The following is a 19,717-nucleotide window of genomic DNA, read 5'->3' on the forward strand; positions in this document are numbered from 1 at the left end:
TCACTAAAAGAGTGACGAAACACAATAAGTAGAATAACTTATCAATGGAATGGTGTCTAGCATTTGGGTATTTTCTAAAATAGAAAGATAGTCATATAATTTATATAGAGATGGAGTGTTTTTTATGCAGTGCTATATATGGATTTCCTATTGGAGACAAACTCAAAATAGAACCTTTTGTTAGAGCTTATTTAATTCATCCACATATAAAATGTTGCTTCCGGTTATGTCAAAGTGCCAAAAGATTCAAGTTTTAATAAATTCGATATGATAAAAACTTAAAGAAGAAAATAAATGAATTAAAAATAATAATAAGGACAATTATCAATGAAAAAAATCCAACTTGCATGTTTATGAATGTCAATAATTTTGAAATGTATGAGTTCCATTTCATAGCATAGGCATCTATTCTCATAAACTATTTACAACCAATATGAAGTATTCATATTTTCTTATTGATCTCACATAAGCTTTGGTATCAATTTGGAAGTTCTGATACAATTTTGAAGAATTCTAAAGTACGATAAAAAATAATGTAGGTACAAGTAAAAGATTTAAGGGTCTTACAACACTGCTTAGACGAAGCAAAATATAAACAACTTGCTTCTCAATGTTTTTTTTTACGGGAATAAATATATAAACAAATATGAAAAGACAAAGAAAGAAACAAGACGAGAAAAAGAAAGAAAGAAAGAAAGAAAGAAAGAAAAAAGTCAAAACAGGTAGGTTGTAGAATCTAAAAGAAAGAAACCGACACCAAATTGTAGTGCCCTTCTGCCGCGCATATATAATTCGTTGAAATATTTTCAGCTAACCCTTTGTCAGTAACGACTCAATCGATCGTTTTGCCTTCTAAAATTCTGTTTTCCTAAATAAGACTCCCCGTATATGTTTTTAATATTTTATGACTTGCGAGGATGGTTAGTTCAAGATTTAGAAGGGTTCGGATTGAAATCGGAACACTTGGTTCCTTAGTTTGGTTTCAAAAGGTCAAGTTCGACTTCGGTCAATATTTTGAGAAAACCACCCCGGAATCGTGATTTGACGGTTTCAATAGATTCGTATGACGATTTTGGATTTGGGCGTATGTTCGAATCGGGTTTTGGACAACCCAGGAGCGTTTCAGCGCTTAATAGTGAAAATCAGCTATTTAAAGGTTTAAGGCTCTTTAAATTTGATTTGGAGTAGGTTTTGGAGTAATCGAGGTCCGTTCAAAATTCTGAGCCTAGGAATAGTTTCGTATGGTGATTTAAGACTTGCACGTAAAATTTGGTGTCATTCCGAGTAGTTTAAGTATGTTTCGGCGCGTTCGGAGCAAGTTTAAAGAATTTGAAATTTCTAAGTTGAATCAATTTGGTTTGGGGTATGATTCTTAGTTTTGATATTGTTTTATGCGTTTGAGGGTTCGAGTGAGTCTGTTTTATGATTTCAAACTTGTTGGTATATTCGGGCAGGGCCCCGGGGGCCTCGGGTGTTAACCGGACGAGGCTCGGACCAAGTTTGGACTTAGGAGCAATCGTTGAAGCTTCCAGCTTTTGGTGTAACCGCACATGCGCATGGACAGCCGCAGGTGCGAGCTCGCAGAAGCGAGCGACGAGCCGCAGAAGCGGCCAAGAGGGGGGCTGCCAGTGACCGTAGAAGCGGGGAAATGGATCTCACTTGCGATAGCGCAGGTGCGAGGAAGGCAGTGCAGGAGCGGACGAAGGTCGCAGGTGCGACGCACGCACCGTAGAAGCGGTCTCGAAGAAGCGAGCCGCTGATCGCAGAAGCGGACGAGCCAGCTAAGGGGAAAACCGCATCTGCGAGGTCCCTTCTGCATATGCGGAGCCACAGAAGCGGCTGTCGAGCCGCAAAAGTGAAATATCGTTGGGCAGAATGTCTTAAAACGGGGCTCAGCAATTTTTAAGCCCATTTTCTCCATTCTTGGGTGATTTTGGAGCTTCTTGAGCCGGATTTTCACCTAGCAACTTGGAAGTAAGTTAATTCTACTTATTGTGAGTTAAATACATAGATTATGGGTAGATTTTAATATGTAAATTATGGAAATCAAAGGTTTAGATGAAAAATCTAGGTTTTTATAAAAATGAGATTTTAACCACGAAAATTATTATGGAATGGGATAGAAATTATATATTTGAGTTCGTAAGGTTATAGGTGATGATTTTCTCCGCAAATTTTTGGAATCCGAGCACGTGAGGCCCAGAGTAAATTTTAAGAATTTTACCATTTTGGGTCGGGTAATTAATCTAATACTCTAATTTCGAATTGTTAAGCATGTATTAATTATTTTATATAACCTTCGGTTAGTTTCAGATTTTTTGGCACCGAATTGAGGCTTTAACGCGACGTTGTGATCGGGAAGTGAACTTTGAGATAAGGTAAGCCTCTTGTCTAACCTTGTAAGAGGGAACTTACTTCATAGGTGATTTAAATTAATATTGTTGCTAATTGTGGGGGCTACGTACGCACGAGGTGATGAGAGTTCGTGCGTAGCTACTAATTATGCTATGTCCGGGTAGTTTAGGACTCAAATCATGAATTACTTGTAATAATTGCATCCTTTATTTAATTAAAATACTGAAATTATATTAAAAATTGTTAGAGAAAATAGTAAAAGACCGAAATTTCACATACTTAATTTTTTGTGCAAATTACTTGACTGTTAATATAAATTGTACATCCTTATGTGTTAGCCTTATAATAACTTTTCATTCCGGAGGTTCATAAGAAAATGTCCTCCTTTCTTGTGGAGCGGGTCGAACGCCTCGGCAGTATAGATGCATCTATGGATCGTACCGCACATCCCTCGGCAGTGTACACGATACTCTGGATCGGGTTAATAATAATAATTACACGATACTTTGACATCCTATTGCAGCTTTTGAAGATAAATGATTAATTGAAAATTATTGAATTTGAAAGAATTATTTATTTCCGCTTGTTAAGAAAATTATTGTTATTTGCATAAACCATGACTATTTAGATATTTTTATTTTAATATTATTGACCCATAGTGAGTGTCAAAGTCGACCTCTCGTCGCTACTTCTTCGAGATTAGACTTGATACTTACTGGGTACACGTTGTTTACGTACTCATCCTATGCTTGCTGCACTTTTTGTGCAGGATCTGAGACAGGAACCTTAGGCTGTCCTACCAGTACGCACCCACGTTATCCCGAGGCCTAGTGGTGAGCTTCTTCTCCTGAGCCGTTCCGTAGCACCTAGTGTCTCCCTTTGTATTTGTTTTTTGTCTATTTTGTGTTCAGACAGTATTTTGGATTTCTTTTGTATAATCTACTAGATGCTCATATACTTGTGACGCAAGGTCTTGACACACACAATAGTAGAATTGTGGATTAAGTATTTTCTTGGTTTTATTTAATTAGAACCTTTTATATTTTTCTTAAATCTTGCAAGTAAGAAGAGTTTAATTATTCAAAAATTTATTAACGGAATACTTATATGTTTGATTCACTAGTTTGCTTGTCTAGCTATGATGTTGGACGCCATCACGACCTATCGGTGAAATTGGGTCATGACAACATGGTATCAAAGCACTAGGTTCACGTAGGTCTCACAAGTTATGAGCAGGCCTAATAGAGTCTTGAGGATCGGTACGAAGACGTGTGTACTTATCTTCGAGAGGCTATAGGGTGTTAGGAAACTACCTTTCTTCATCTCCTATCGTGCAGTTGATGTAGTACTAAGTATCTTTCTCTTATTCTCTCACAGATGGTGAGAACGCGCTCTACTGAGGTTCCAGACCAGGGAAGAGTTGATCCCCCTGTTGTTAGAGGCCGAGGGAGGACTCCAACCCGTGGTAGGGGACGAGGATGTCCCAGAATTGTTTCAGTTATGCCACCAGTAGATCCAGTAGAGGATCCTATCATCGAAGAGCAGGGTGAGGTGCCCATAGCAGAGCCAGCTCCGATGGATTTCACATCCGCACCGGGATTTCAGGAGGTCATGGGCCGTATGCTGCGGTTCATGGACACTATGACTCATGCCGGTTTATTTCCGGCAGATCCAGCCACATCTCAGGCGGGAGGGGGAGCACAGACCCCTACCGAGCAAGCTCATGGGCAAGCAACTGTTGTATACCAGACCTAGGGTGCACTACCCGTAGGCGGAGCCCAGCCAGTGGCAGCAGTTACACCTGAGCCCAAACCAGCTGCGGTCGGCGAGCCGCAGAAGCTATTGGATAGATGGACTAGGCTACATCCTCCTATCTTTGGGGGTGAGCAACATGAGGATCCCAAGGACTTCGTCGATCGGTGCAGGGCATACTGTACAACATGAGGATATTGGAGTCCCATGGGGTAGACTTTTCTACCTTTCAGCTGGAGGGCAGGGCCCGTAGATGGTGGCAGTCCTATCTTCTTGGCAGACCAGCAGATTCTCCTCCCATGACTTGGGACAGGTTCACCTGTATCTTCCTGGATAGGTATATTCCACCCTCCCAAAGGGAAGAGTTGCGGTTTCAGTTCGAGCAGCTCCAGCAAAGTCAGATGTCAGTAACCGATTATAAGGCTAGGTTCTCTGAGTTGTCTCGCCATGCACTTATGCTATTACCTACTGATGCAGAGAGAGTGCAGAGATTTGTTGCGGGTTTGCACACTGGTATTCGGGCCACTATGGCCCGAAAGGTTGAGATGGGGACTTCTTATGAGCTAGTTGTGGTGATAGCCCGGAGGATTGAGGGTGTGTGTCAGCGTAGCCGAGAGCAGGTTATGAGAGATAAGTGGCTTAGATATTCTGAAGAGTTCAGAGGTGCCCCGTCTGGGGGTAGAGGTCAGTTCGTGAGAGGGCAGTCCAGCAGGCCCCCATATCCAGCACCACCGCCTCCTCGATTTTCTCAAGTGCGACCTTATTTCAGTGCTATGCCAGGGAGTTCTTATCGCCTACCGGTTATTCAGGATTCTTCCAGTGGGTATTCAGGTCATCAGGGCCAGACCTCAAGTCAACAGTCCATCGTACCGAGGGGTTGTTTCGAGTGTGGGTATTTCAGTCATATATGGAAATTCTGCCCCAGGCTTCGGGGTAGGATCGTGCAGCAGGGTTAGCAGCCTATGATTACAGCACCAGTTGCTCCATCATCCGTTCGGCCACCCAGAGGCGGAGAGCAGGTAGGTAGGGGTCGTCCTAAAGGTGGAGGCCAGCCAGGCAGCGCTCCAGCTTGGTTCTATGCTTCTCCGACTAGACCAGATGCAGAGGCCTCACATGTCGTGATCACAGATATTATTTCTGTTTGCGGCAAAGATTCCTCCGTATTATTTTATCCAGAGTCTACATATTCCTATGTGTCATCTTTATTTGCTCATTTCCTGGGTGTTTCTCGTGAGTCCTTGGATACTCCTGTTTATGTGTCAACTCCTATGGACGATTTTGTTGTTGTGGATCGGATCTACCAGTTCTGCATTGTTATATTTTGTGGTTATGAAACTAGAGCAGATCTTCTACTGCTTAATATGACCGACTTTGAATTTATCTTGGACATGGATTGGCTATCCCCATATCATGCCGTCCTAGATTGCCATGCTAAGATCGTCACCTTGGCGATGCCAGAGTTACCTAGATTGGAGTGGATAGGTTCGTTTGCCGGTACATCTAGTCGGGTTATTTCCTTCTCAAAGGCTCGACACATGGTCGAGAAGGGTTGTTTAGCGTATTTGGCCTATGTTCGGGACACTACTGCAGAGACTCCGGCGATTGATTCAATGCCAGTAGTCTGAGAGTTCTTCGATGTGTTTCCTTCTGATCTTCCAGGCATGACACCAGATCTTGATATTGATTTTTGTATTGATTTAGCTCCAGGTAACCAGCCTATATCTATTTCACCGTATCGTATGGCTCCGAAAGAGTTGAAGGAGTTGTTGGCAAACGGGTTCGTTAGGACGAGTGTGTCTCCTTGGGGCGCACCGGTACTATTTGTGAAGAAGAAAGACGGGACTATGCGGATGTGTATTGATTATCGCCAATTGAACAAAGTTACCATTATGAACAAGTACCTGTTACCGCGTATTGATGATCTACTTGACCAGTTGCAAGGTGCTAGAGTGTATTCGAAGATCGACTTGAGGTCGGGGTACAGTTGAAGATTCAGGATTCGGATGTCCCGAAGACTACTTTCCAGACTAGATATGGTCATTATAAGTTTCTGGTGATGTCCTTCGGTTTGAATAACGCCCCGGTGACGTTTATGGATTTGATGAATAGTGTGTTCAGACCATATATTGATTCGTTTGTCATTGTCTTCATTAATGACATTTTGATCTACTTGCGCAGTAAGGAAGAACACGAGCAGCATATGAGAGTGGTGCTTCAGACCTTGCATGAACAAAAACTATATGCTAAGTTCTCCAAGTGTGAGTTTTGGCTAGACTCTGTAGTATTTTTGGGGCATATTGTATCGGGCGAAGGTATTAAAGTTGATCCCAAAAAGATTGAGGCAGTTCAGAATTGGCATCGTCCCACTTCGGCGACTGAGGTCAGGAGTTTCCTAGGATTAGCAGGTTATTATCGTCGGTTCGTGGAGGGATTTTAATCTATTGCAGCACCTTTGACTAGATTGACCTAGAAGGGTGCTCCGTTTCGATGGTCCGATGATTGTGAGGTGAGCTTTCAGAAGCTCAAGACAGCACTGACTACCGCAGCAGTGTTAGTGTTGCCTTCCAGTTCGGGGATGTATACAGTGTATTGCGATGCTTCACGCATTGGCCTAGGTTGCGTATTGATGCAGGAGGGGTGAGTTATTGCATATGCTTCACGTCAGCTGAAGCCTCACGAGCAGAATTACCCGGTGCATGATTTGGAATTAGTTGCGATTGTTCGCGCTCTTAAGATTTGGAGGCATTATCTTTATGGGGTGTCTTGTGAGGTTTACACTGATTATCGCAGTTTGCAGCATTTGTTCAAGCAGAGGGACCTAAATTTGAGGCAGCACAGATGGCTTGAGTTACTAAAAGATTATGATATTACTATCTTGTACCATCTGGGAAAACCAAATGTAGTTGCAGACACCTTGAGTATAAAGGCGAAGAGTATGGGTAGTTTGGATTTTATTTCAGCAGAGGAGAGGCCATTAGCTTTGGATATTCAGTCCTTGGCTAACAGACTTATGAGACTGGATATTTCAGAGCCCAGTCGAGTTCTTGCATGTGTTGTTGCCTAGTCTTCACTATTTGAGCGGATCAAGGCTCGCCAGTTTGACGTTCCACACTTATTGGTTCTTCGAGAGACGGTACTACGGGGTGGTGCCAAGAAAGTTACTATTGGCAAGGATGGTGTCCTGCGACTCCAAGATCGTCTATGTGTTCCTGATGTGGATGGGCTGAGGAAAAAGATCCTAGAGGAAGCATACAGTTCTCGGTATTCTATTCATCCAGGTGCTATGAAGATGTATCGTGACCTGAGGCAACATTATTGGTGGCGGCGGATGAAGAAGGACATAGTTGAGTATGTATCTAGGTGCCTACATTGCCAGCAGGTTAAGTATGAGCATCAGAGGCCAGGTAGTCTACTTCAGTAGATGACTATACCATAGTGGAAATGGGAGCACATTACATGGACTTCGTAGTTGGGTTGCCGCTGACCTTCCTGAAGTTTGATGCAGTTTGGGTCATTGTCGATAGGTTGACCAAATCAGCACACTTCATTCCGGTTGTGACTACGTATACGTCAAAGAGGTTGGCCCAGATCTATATTCAGGAGATAGTTCGGTTGCACAGTGTGCCAATTTCTATCATTTCAGATAGAGGCCCTCAGTTTACTTCACATTTCTGGAGAGCAGTACAGAGTGAATTGGGGACCTGTGTAGAGCTCAGTACAGCCTTTCATCCGCAGACCGATGGGCAGTCAGAGCGGACAGTTCAGATCTTGGAGGATATGCTCCGGGCATGTGTGATTGATTTCGGAGGTCAATGGGATCATTTCTTGCCTTTGACCGAGTTTGTTTATAACAACAGTTACCAATCTAGCATCAAGATGGCTCCATTTAAAGCTCTATATGGTCGGCGATGTCGTTCGCTCATCGGATGGTTTGAGCCCGGCGAGGCTAAGTTATATAGTACTGATTTGGTGAAGGATGCCATGGAAAAGGTGAAGTTGATTTAGGAGCGACTTTGTATAGCACAGTCCAGACAGAAGAGTTACGCGGATCAGAAAGTGCGTGATTTATCATTTATGGTGGGTGAAAAAGTTCTCTTGAAGGTTTCGCCGATGAAGGGAATCGTGAGATTCGGGAAGAAGGGCAAGTTGAGTCCAAGGTTTATAGGCCTATTTGAGGTGTTGAGGCGAGTTTGGGGAGGTTGCTTACGAGCTTACTTTGCCTCCCAGTCTATCGAGAGTTCAGCCAGTTTTCCATGTATCTATGCTCCAGAAGTATCATGCCAACTTGTCACGTGTGTTAGATTTCAGCATTATTCAGCTAGATAAGAGCTTGGGTTATGAAGAAGAACCAGTTGCCATTGTTGATAGACAGGTTCACCAGTAGAGGTCCAAGAAGATTTCTGCAGTAAAAGTCTAGTGGAGGAGCCAACCAGTCGAGGAAGAGACTTGGGAGGGCGAGGAGGGCATGCGGAGAAGATATCCACATTCATTCAGCACTCCAGGTATAATTCTAAACCCGTTCGAGGACGAACGTTTATTTAAGAGGTGGAGAATGTAACGACCCAACCGGTGGTTTTGCCTTCTAGAACCTCGTTACCCTAAATAAGACTCTCCGTATGTGCTTTTACTGTTTTATGACTTGCGGGGATGGTTAGTTCGGGATTTGGAAGGGTTCGGGTTGAAATCGGAATACTTGGTTCCTTAGTTTAGTTTTAAAAGGCCAAGTTTGACTTCGGTCAACATTTCGAGAAAATGGCCCTATAATCGTGATTTGATGATTCCAATAGGTTCGTATGATGATTTTGGACTTGGGCGCATGTTCGAATCGGGTTTTGGACAATCCGGGAGCGTTTCGACTCTTAATATTGAAAATCAGCTATTTAAAGGTTTAAGGTTCTTTAAATTTAGTTTGGAGTAGGTTTTGGAGTAATCGAGGTCCGTTCGAAATTCCGAGACTGGGAATAGTTCCGTATGGTGATTTAAGACTTGTACGCAAAATTTGGTGTCATTCCGAGTAGTTTAAGTATGTTTCGGCGCGTTCAGAATAAGTTTAAAGAATTTAAAATTTCTAAGTTGAATCAATTTGGTTTGGGGTATGATTCTTAGTTTTGATGTTGTTTTATGCGTTCCGAGGGTTCGAGCGAGTCCATGTTATGATTTCAAACTTGTTGGAATGTTCGGACGGGGCCCCGGGGGCCTCGGGTGTTAACCGGACGAGGCTCGGACAAGTTTGGACTTAGGAGCAATGGCTGAAACTTCTGGCTTCTGTTATAACCGCACCTGCGCATGGACAGCCGCAGGTGCAAGGTCACAGAAGCGAGCGACGAGCCGCAGAAGCGGGCAAGAGGGGGGCTGCCAGTGACCACAGAAGCGGAGAAATAGACCGCACCTGCGATGGCGCAGGTGCGAGGAAGGCAGCGAAGGAGCGGACGAAGGTCGCAGGTGTGACGCACGCACCGCAGAAGCGGTCTCGCAGAAGGGAGCCGCTGATCGCAGAAGCGGACGAGCCGGCTAAGGGGAAAACCGCATCTACGAGGTCCCTTCCGCAGAAGCGGCTGTCGAGCCGCAGAAGTGAAAAATCACTGGCCAGAATGTCTTAAGATTGGGCTCAGCCATTTTTTAGCCCATTTTCTCCATTCTTGGGCGATTTTGGAGCTTCTTGAGAGGGATTTTCACCTAGCAACTTGGAGGTAAGTTAATTCTACTTATATTGAGTTAAATACATAGATTATGGGTAGATTTTAATATGTAAATTATGGAAATCAAAGTTTTAGATGAAAACTTAGGTTTTTAGAAAAATGAGATTTTAACCACGAAAATGGTTATGAAATGGGATGGAAATTGTATATTTGAGTTCATAAGGTTATGGGTGACGATTTTCTCCTCAAATTTCTGAATTTCGGGCACGTGGGCCCGGGTGAATTTTAGAAATTTTACCATTTTGGGTCGGGCAATTAATCTAATACTCTAATTTCGAATTGTTAAGAATGTATTAATTATTTTATATAACCTTTGGCTAGTTTCGGATTTTTCGGCACCGAATTGAGGCTTTAACGCGACGTTGTGATCGGGAAGTAAACTTTGAGACAAGGTAAGTCTCTTGTTTAACCTTGTAAGAGGGAATTTACCCCATAGGTGATTTAAATTAATATTGTTGCTAATTGTGGGGGCTATGTACGCACGAGGTGACGAGAGTCCGTGCGTAGCTACTAATTATGCTATGTTCGGGTAGTTTAGGACTCAAATCATGAATTACTTATAATAATTACATCCTTTATTTAATTAAAGTACTGAAATTATATTGAAAATTGTTAGAGAAAATAGTAAAATACCGAAATTTCACATACTTGAATTTTTGTGCAAATTACTTGACTGTTAATAGAAATTGTACATCCTTATGTGTTAGCCTTATAATAACTTTTCATTCTGGAGGTTCAGAAGAAAATGTCCTCCTTTCTTGTGGAGCGGGACGAACGCCTCGACAGTATAGATGCATCTATGGATCGTGCCGCACATCCCTCGGGAGTATACACGACACTCTGGATCAGGCTGTATGACTTCGGCAAAAATCGTACTTAATAATAATAATTACATGATACTTTGACATCTTATTGGAGCTTGTGAAGATAAATGATTAATTGAAAATTATTGAATTTGAAAGAATTATTTATTTCCGCTTGTTAAGAAAATTATTGTTATTCACATAAACCATGTCTATTTAAATATTTCTATTTTAATATTATTGACTCATAGTGAGTGTCAAAGTCGACCTCTCGTCACTACTTCTTCGAGATTAGACTTGATACTTACTGGGTACACGTTGTTTACGTACTCATGCTACGCTTGCTGCACTTTTTGTGCGGGATCTAAGACAGGAACCTTAGACGGTCCTACCGGTACGCGCTCACGCTATCCCGAGGCCTAGTGGTGAACTGCTTCTCCTGAGCCGTTCTGCAGCATCTAGTGTCTCCCTTTGTATTTGTTTTCTGTCTATTTTGTGTTAAGACAGTATTTTGAATTTCTTTTGTATAATCTACTAGATGCTCCTATACTTGTGACGCAAGGTTTTGACACATACTAGTAGAATTGTGGATTAAGTATTTTCTTGGTTTTATTTAATTAGAACCTTTTATATTTTTCTTAAATCTTGCAAGTAAGAAGAGTTTAATTACTCGAAAAATAATTAACGGAATAATTATATGTTTGATTCACTAGTTGGCTTGCTTAGCTGTGATGTTGGGCGCCATCATAACCTATAGGTGAAATTGGATCGTGACACTGCCTATAAAAAGGATTTGGCTCCTAATTTCAGCTAACCCTTTGCCTAAATATAATTTGTTGATTTTGTATTAATTTTGCATTCAGAAGTGAATATAATATTATCATTTAACAAATTCGAGGAGTTAGGAGTTTCGTTTTTCACTCTGGATTATTACACAAAAATTAGCCGGTGAAATTTTCTTTCTTTCAATTATCTGTTGTAATATTTTATGTGATACTCCCTCTGTTTAAATTTACATGACACGGTTTGACTCGGCATAAAGGTTTAAAAAAAAAGATTAGCCGGTGAAATTTTCTTTCTTTCAATTATCTGTTGTAATATTTTATGTGATACTCCCTCTGTTTAAATTTACATGACACAGTTTGACTCGGCATAAGGTTTAAAAAAAAGACGACTTTTAAAACTTGTTGTCTTAAAGGTCAAAAATTATGTGTATGTGGCTATAAAAGCTTCTCATTAATAGTAAAATAATTAAAATAAAAAATTTAAACTTTAATTATTTTCAATTACAGAAACGTATCATTTTGGTTGAAATGGACTAATAAAAAGTGTCACATAAAGTGAAATGAAGGGAGTAATTATTTGGTGTATATGAAATAATTTTAACAAAATATCACATCAAATTAATTTAGTTAAAAAGATATGATTTTCCTAAAATTGTCTAAAAGTTTTTAAGAATATGTTCATAAAATCAGGAACGATGCATGATTTTTGAATTCACGTCATACTTCAATAATTGAGAGTTACAGCTTCACGTCATTCAAACTTCGAAAATAGTTCCTTGATTTAGAACTTATAAATATTCAAAGTCCAGGAATATTCCTGGAGTTTTCTGTGTTTTAAATAAGTGTATTTCTGTCCAGACTTATATTTTCGCATAAATGAGTTATTACTTTGCCAATATAATTTAAATTATAGCTAAACTCTAATAGCTAACCTAAAGTGGCTATTTTCCAATCTTTTACGGTTTATATTTAACAAATAGTATACTATCGGTATACAAGAATGATTTAGGTTTATGTTTAACAAATAATATATCTGCATACCTTTGCTTGAAGCTTTTATGTAACTAATAGTATACTCCATAATGATCTTATAAGGAAGACAAGAAGATGTGTAGATGTAGAAGACGCAATCCATTATCCATTCCAAGGCTTGGAGGGCACTACGCGCGCAGGGGCGTATGTAGCATATAGGTAACGGGTTCAACTGAATTCATATAATTTAAATTCTGGATTCGCCTTTTGGCACTAGCCAAAGAGACTAAGATGGAGCACGTTGTGCGAGAAAGCAAAACTGACTTATGAGTTATGAGTTGAACTGCTTGAGATTAAGAAGGGAATGAGAGGTTGATTCGACTTTGGAGGAGATAATTTAACAAATTTTGTAGCTGGGAAGCAGACTGTGGATCACTGCTAGAATTTATCCTTTAAAGAAAAGCACCTAGAATGAAAGAGGGGACGTCAAGTGCAGCCAATGTATCCAAAATTGATGATCTTCTATGTTACCACATATGATTACCATTCTAAAAGCAAATTGAAAATATCATGCAATGCTTTAGCAACCCTTTTTAAATACGGCCCGCCTCCAATACACCCCCTTAGGGTGCGGCCCTTCCCCAAACTCTGCATAAATACGGGATGCTTTGTACATCAAACTGCCCTTTTTAATGCTTTAGCAACCCGTACATCAATTCCAAAGTTAAAAGACTGCTACAGTCAGACCTCTCTATAACAGCATCCCTATATAATAGTCATTCACTATAAAAGCCGAGTTATTCTCGGAACCAAATATTATATTTATGTTATACTATATGTCCTCTATAACAACACCTCACTATAGCAGCAAAAAAAAATTCCAAACAAACGAGGCTATTATAGAGAAAGTTTGACTGTATAACAAAACCGCATATACTTCTTTCAAAATGAAACAATACGATGCTCAAAAGATTGCAGAACTAACAAACAGGTGCTTTTAAAAAAAAGGAAAACAAATAAACACATCTTTCAACTAAGTTTAGTATTGGGTCTTTGAAGTAATTGGTATCCCTTCACCCTTAACCTTATATCACTGGTTCAATATCTGGGAATGAAAAACTTCTTAGTAGGAGCGGTTTATCCCCTTAGATGAACTTCGTATACATGAGTATTAAAGGGGAAAAAAGACCAAGAATTTTCTAACTTACTACAGCCATGCAGTAGGTTAGCAAAACACAATACACTGGCAATACCCTGAACACATACATGCACACACTTCAATTTGCATTAAACAAATTGTCTCTGTTTCTAGTGCAAACAATGTAGAAGTCCTCATTTTCTATTTTTTCCCTTAAGCACCAAAAAAAAAAAAAGAGCGAATATAGAACAAAAGAGACAATCTTAAATATCCCAATGACCCATAGTTACTTGTCCTTCCAATAGTATCAATATATCTCTCTATTTTACTTCTTACCCACAATGTCTATACCAAATATATAATAGCATCCTCAGAACCTGAGAAGCTTTCACCAGAGACTGCTGTGTTCTTCATGTCCTCAGAATCCTTGGTCAGAGTGGGCAATTCCAGCCAAAAGCTTTCTAACTGGTCAGAAGTAAACCAGTCTTTCTTCATCTACAAAGCAGAAAGAATTATGAGATTAGAGGATATATTGATATGAAGATGATAGATATAGTTTGACAAAGGACTCACAAAGTAAGGGTAGCCTTCAGAAATGCTAAAGTTTTCCGGAGCGCTCTCTAGGAAAAGGCTAATGTAGTACAAAGCAAATTTACCGCAGTCCGTACCATTTGTCTGCTGCGGTACCTGAAAATTTTCAAGTCATGCTAAATGAGAAACCATTAGTAAGTAACATCAGAAACATCAGTGAAAAGTATTGTGACCTTAGGAATCAATAACTTGATTTTCCTAATCAGCTGCTGGCTCTCTGGCCTCTCTTCATTTTTGAAAATGTCCAAAACAAATCTACAAATCAAACAAAACAAAGCATACAAGTAAATTAACTAGAAAAACAAAAATCCTAAGGTAGTATGTTCATCGAGGAAAATACTTTCTTATCTCAGGTTCATATCGCAAGGGTCCCGCCATATGCAGTGAATCAAGTAACAACATACAGGGAGTTTTGGATTCTGACTCTAAACTTTCGCCGAGATGGCAAAAGATCAAAAGACACCAATGATCCCTGATAAATAACATCTCAGTATACAAAGCACAACTAAAAACATTATATGCAACTTTGGCATAACCAGATAACAAATCAGAAACACATACCAGAGAACGATGGGAACAAAAACATATTTTTTCGAGAATATGTCTAGCCCCTTAATCCACCTCAACACCTTAGGCTTGAATAGTTTGGTTGTGTATAAATAAAACCACATGGACTCAAGGTATGCAAATGAACTTTTCTTATCCTCTGGTAGTTCCCTCCATATGTTCCTACATAACCCCAAGAAGTTATGCTCAAAACAGAAACTGGCAAACATAAATATACTTGCATAATTTTGCACACAGAACCCACAAACTTACTCCAGGTAGCAGTCAAAGTCAGTCGAGTTTAACTTTCCATCTGATTTGCCATTCCTTTTATTTGACAGTCCACGGAGGCGAGCAGAACGTCGTAGCAGAACAGCTGAATCAAGTGCAGCAGCTACTTTTTTACTTTTTCTTTTTTGACATGTGCGTGGGTGTTCCTTTGAGCGAGACTGACTTGGAAGTTCCTCATCAGTTCCTTTTTTACCAAATCCTGTCGTGACACAATTTACCATTCCGACAATAAGCATTTTTGATTGTCTGGTGAATCTAATAAGAGTTATAATTTTCAAAGCAGGAAGTGTTGACTGCTAAGAGCACCACAAGAATCAAAATAGAGTTATAACTAGAATTAATTGCACCCTTAGTTATTGCTTTTGAGGAGAGCCAGGATGTGAAGGCACTGGTTCTTCTCAACCACCAAATCCAAATAAAGTACAAGGGAATAGTGCATGGGAAAAGGAATTATTTAAATAGCAAAAGCCCTTAGGAGAAGAGACCAAACAGTTACTTGGACATTGCTTCACCTTTCAACCATTGGGTTGATTACACTTGATTCATCACCAACCAATGACTTTAGTGATGTAATTTACGGTTGTAATTATACAAACTAATAAAAAACAAACCAATATCGGATTTGTGTATTCTGAACAACAGCTCATTAACAACTACGACATAACAAGTTCAGGAAAAAATTTATACAACTAGGCTTCGCATAAAAATAATTACTTAAACAGTAGCCCAAGCAACAATTTTGTGTGAGTAAAATTATCAGTCTATAAAAGCAGATGTAAGAGAAAGAGAATAACAATAATTGGAAATAAAAGACAGAAGGGCAAGTATAAAACCATCTCTACTTCTTTTAGCCATCAATCCTGAACTGAAGGATAAAGCGATATAGAAGTAGGACTTCAAAAATACTGATGTTTCCTTTTGTTTCTCTAACAGAAATGGAAGTAAAATCTGAGAGAAACGCTTCAAGTTCTCTAAAAAATCATGGCGGACTCTTCCTGAGATTGGTAAAAAAGTAAAAGATAGAGATAACAAAAATGATTGCCTGCGATGATTTTCCTTTTCTAGATCAGGAAAAAAAGAGTATAGGAAGTTGTCCTGTGATTGCCAACCTAGGATTTAACGATAGGACTTTACGAAGGAGTGAATGCAGAAAAGGATGTAAAAGAAGGCAATACACAGGCGAGGGGTGTGTGTGTGTGCGCGCCCCCGAGAGAGAGAGGTGCAAATGAAGGAGAAATGGAGGCGCTGAAACAAAATGATGATTAGGGCAAACAAATGCATTTAAGTGGAATGTAAAAATATTCATTAGCATAGACCCGATTCTTGCGATATCTGGACTGGAGACGTAATCTACATATAGTTAAAGTAGTCTGGATTGCCTTCTAAAGCAATTTGCTAAAGTGTAGCCAAAGCACTACTGTTCCATTAGCTGAAAAATATAGTCTGGATACGATCTGCCAAAAACCTTTAATAAATGCATATCTAACACAAAAGAAATTAATGACACATATTCTCCCCATTTTTGTGAAAATAAATAACAGGAAATGAAAATGCTCTTAGTCCTGATAAGGTCGACAAAATACTTAAAAAAACTGTTGAGTGATAGATTTAAAGGTAAGGTCCAATAAAAGAAAGTAAGATCTTCATAGTTTGCAAAGTTTATTATGAGATATATGAATTAGTTTCTCTTAGAGTTCTTTTTATTTTTTTCTTTGCAAAATAAATAAACAAGAAAAGTAAGTTAACAAAAAAGTCCAAAGGAGTTTAAGATTTCCTCAACTACAGAAAGAAAGGGAGCACAAAGTGCGATTAAGTAATAGGACTCCGAACACTTTGTATGGCAAGTAAAGACAAGCTGTAACACCAAAGGATACAAATATGGCCATTTTGCTCATTAACAGATGTTGGGAAATTCTTGCATTCACCTAACTAGATTCACATCAAACAAGTGGTAAGCTGCATCAAGATTGACTCTTTCTTGATCTATTGGAAACACAAAGGCCTCTTGGGTGGTAGTAGGAAACCCCTAGCAGTTGCCTACACCATCAAAATCTAAAATACAGCCACCTAACATTTGAACAGATCAATGCAAGGATTAACTGCATCAAAAGCTGAACTAACAAGAATTCAACTTTATACCTTTAACTATATTGCGACAGTTCATCTGTGATTCCTTGCCTTGGCAAGACCGCAACAAGGTAGGTGCTCTCTTGAATCCCATCAATAGTCTTTACCCAGCATCATCCTTGCTACTTGTAACACAAGTCAAACCAGAGACGCCTAATACAGACTTTTAAGATAGGTTCTTTTGACTACAAAAATTTTTAGGCCCTTGGTCTTCCCCGTACAGAAATGTCCTACTGTTCTATAGTAACTTGGCCCCTCCGGCCTTAGCCATCTTGCAACTACTGTCTTGGCCTCCTACATATACAAACATTAAGTATTCCATGAACCAAAGACCATCAGAGGATCCTTAAGTCTTCCAAATAAAAAAGCCAAAGGGAAGTATTGGCGGAACAAAAAGCAATAAGGATATTTTTCCATGAGAATATAGCGGAAATCTCGTTAAATAGAACTACATATCAAATCCTTCATTTATGCATTAACTAGCATGATAGTAAATGTAAAATCGAAGGTTAAGATTAAAGGAACCTTCAGGCTTACAACAAAAAACTGTATGCTCTTAAAACCAGAAGGTAAACAAGATTCGAACAGGAGCAAGGACAGTCTGATAAGGGTAAAAACCTAGACATACCGGGTTTTTACACCAAACCAATGGATGCAGAACATGTATTTGAACATACACTACTATGGTGAACTAATGCATATTTTCACTTCATTAAGCCACTTAAACATGATAAGTTGAATCACTTTGGTGTAAAAACCCAGTGCGGGTAAGTGTTTACCGTCTAATAAGCATGTGTATGCTGAAAACCACCTAATGATGCGTTTACAGAATAAGACTCAGTGTTCAATCTGTGCATTGCACCACGCAAGACACTCAAATGCAGAAACGAGTAAGCGGGCCATTTGACATCAGTAAGATTTGACTCAAACATTCTCAAGTCAAGAGGAAGAGGAAAAAACCCAAAGAAATATGAGTTAAATAGATTCCATCCAAGCAATTCCTTAGAGAGGTAGATGAATTGTTAGAAAGCAGAAAGTAGATAAATCACAAATGATAGAAGGATAAAAACTTTTCTTCAGAGGGGTAAAGGCTTTAGTTTTCACCTGCATCAAATGGAAAAGAAACCACCTATAGCTTCATGGAACTCATGGTCCAAAATAATGTGCTATTTAATATTGGAAAACTATCCACTTGGCCATAGCATTTGATCTTCAATCCAAGAATCTCAAAAACTCATAATGTGCATACAGTCCAGGCATAGCTCTCTAAGTGCATACACACTCTGTGGTTTGTGTTAAAGGCCTAGTGAATAATATCTCACATCTGATTAAACATTTGAAATTCTAGTCATGGGTTTTAAGTTTGTAGCACGAGAGTTGATTCAGATACGTATTTAAGCAACAAACTAATTCATACTACTGCGTTCTCTTTGTGAAGTGTGGGCATGTTTGTTGGGGATGGTGGTCCTAAAATACCCTCTGAAGTCTGAACTTCTTACTAACACTAAATAAATAAAGCAACAAATAAAAGAAAACATCCAACATATACAAGCCGTAAATCAATCACATTCCCACTGTGATCTTTTCTTGTTCTCCCTTGATCCACTGTATTTCATATAATGTTGAAACACAGATAATCATTTATACAATATTAGCAACATTTTCTTACGAAAATCACAACACCGAACAAGAGATATTAACAGATTTTTGCTTTAAAGAGTTAACTAAAATCAAGAAGAATGATCAGTAAACTAAACTTATTCCAGCGATCACCAACACCATCTAATAATCTTCCCAAGATTCCTAGTTCCCCATAACAGAACAATAGATTGCAACAACTATAGTCCACCGGCTCAAAAAAATGAGCAATTTTACAATGATTCCCAGATAATAAAAGCTCCATGATACACTCACATCCGGAGGCTAATTCAGGGTTTGAACTTTATGGGTTCTGAATGACATCAAGTGGGGTTCTGGACAAAAATTTTGTACATATTTAATGGATTTCTTAACAAATGTATAGGAGTTTGGGCCAAAGCTACATTATTATGCCGAACCCATATCATAAATGCTACATCCACCCCTGCTCACATAGTCATAGAAACAGAGAAATTGTATGCAAGTTTAAGTTTACAAAGTTAACCAAAAAAGAAAAAGCTAAAACTAAAAATCCTTCTCAAAGATTCCTAATAAAAAATAAACAAAAAAGCAAAAGTAACAACAGAAATTCAAACTCATAAACCCACAGGGTGACAAAATAAAAGAGCATTCTCAAAGATACCAAGATAACGAAAGTACCAAAACACTAGCAATTGAGTACCTGATATGGGGAATATGACACAAAGTTCCTTCTCTATAACCCTTTTCTTCATCTGCTGCGCCGCTTTTTACAAATATAACCCAAAAATTGCATTGTTCAAGTTAGAAGCAATTTTCTGGTTTCTGCAAAATGTTGCTATCGGCATGACCATCATCATCTTTTTGTATTTTTGCCACTCTAACGGAATGCAGAATTGTTTGGTTCCTCCACAAGGTAAATACAAAAAATAGTACTGTATTATTCAGTACATGAATTACAATAAACAACGTTCATTCCTTCCATTAAATGCACTTGCTATTTTTTGTTTGGCTTACAGTTTTAGAATAGAGTTGTGACAA

General features: G+C 39.2%; 2 protein-coding genes across 4 annotated transcripts; one reads left to right on the forward strand and one right to left on the reverse strand.

The window, feature by feature from the left end:
- Positions 1-5,069: 5,069 nt before the first annotated feature.
- On the forward strand, positions 5,070-5,732 carry LOC138901871 (uncharacterized). The gene has a single exon (XM_070189667.1). It carries the CDS (start codon positions 5,070-5,072, stop codon positions 5,730-5,732), a length of 663 nt encoding a protein of 220 aa, XP_070045768.1.
- A 7,884-nt stretch (positions 5,733-13,616) lies between these two features.
- LOC104117046 (probable ubiquitin-like-specific protease 2B) lies at positions 13,617-19,700 on the reverse strand. Of its 3 annotated transcripts, XM_009628027.4 has the most exons (8): positions 19,380-19,700; positions 17,072-17,353; positions 14,915-15,131; positions 14,657-14,824; positions 14,436-14,567; positions 14,269-14,350; positions 14,078-14,191; positions 13,617-13,999 (listed from the first exon to the last, which is right to left on the reverse strand). In XM_009628027.4, the coding sequence occupies exons 2-8, from the start codon at positions 17,151-17,153 to the stop codon at positions 13,850-13,852; spliced, it is 945 nt and encodes a 314-aa protein (XP_009626322.1). In that variant the 5' UTR covers positions 17,154-17,353; positions 19,380-19,700; the 3' UTR covers positions 13,617-13,849. The 3 variants fall into 3 exon arrangements, with proteins under 3 accessions (XP_009626322.1, XP_009626323.1, XP_070044610.1); XM_009628028.4 differs by lacking the exon at positions 17,072-17,353; XM_070188509.1 differs by lacking the exons at positions 17,072-17,353; positions 19,380-19,700 and adding an exon at positions 15,766-16,806.
- Positions 19,701-19,717: the final 17 nt, after the last annotated feature.

This window comes from Nicotiana tomentosiformis, chromosome 11 (assembly GCF_000390325.3).
Source record: "Nicotiana tomentosiformis chromosome 11, ASM39032v3, whole genome shotgun sequence".
Taxonomy (NCBI): Eukaryota; Viridiplantae; Streptophyta; class Magnoliopsida; order Solanales; family Solanaceae; genus Nicotiana; species Nicotiana tomentosiformis.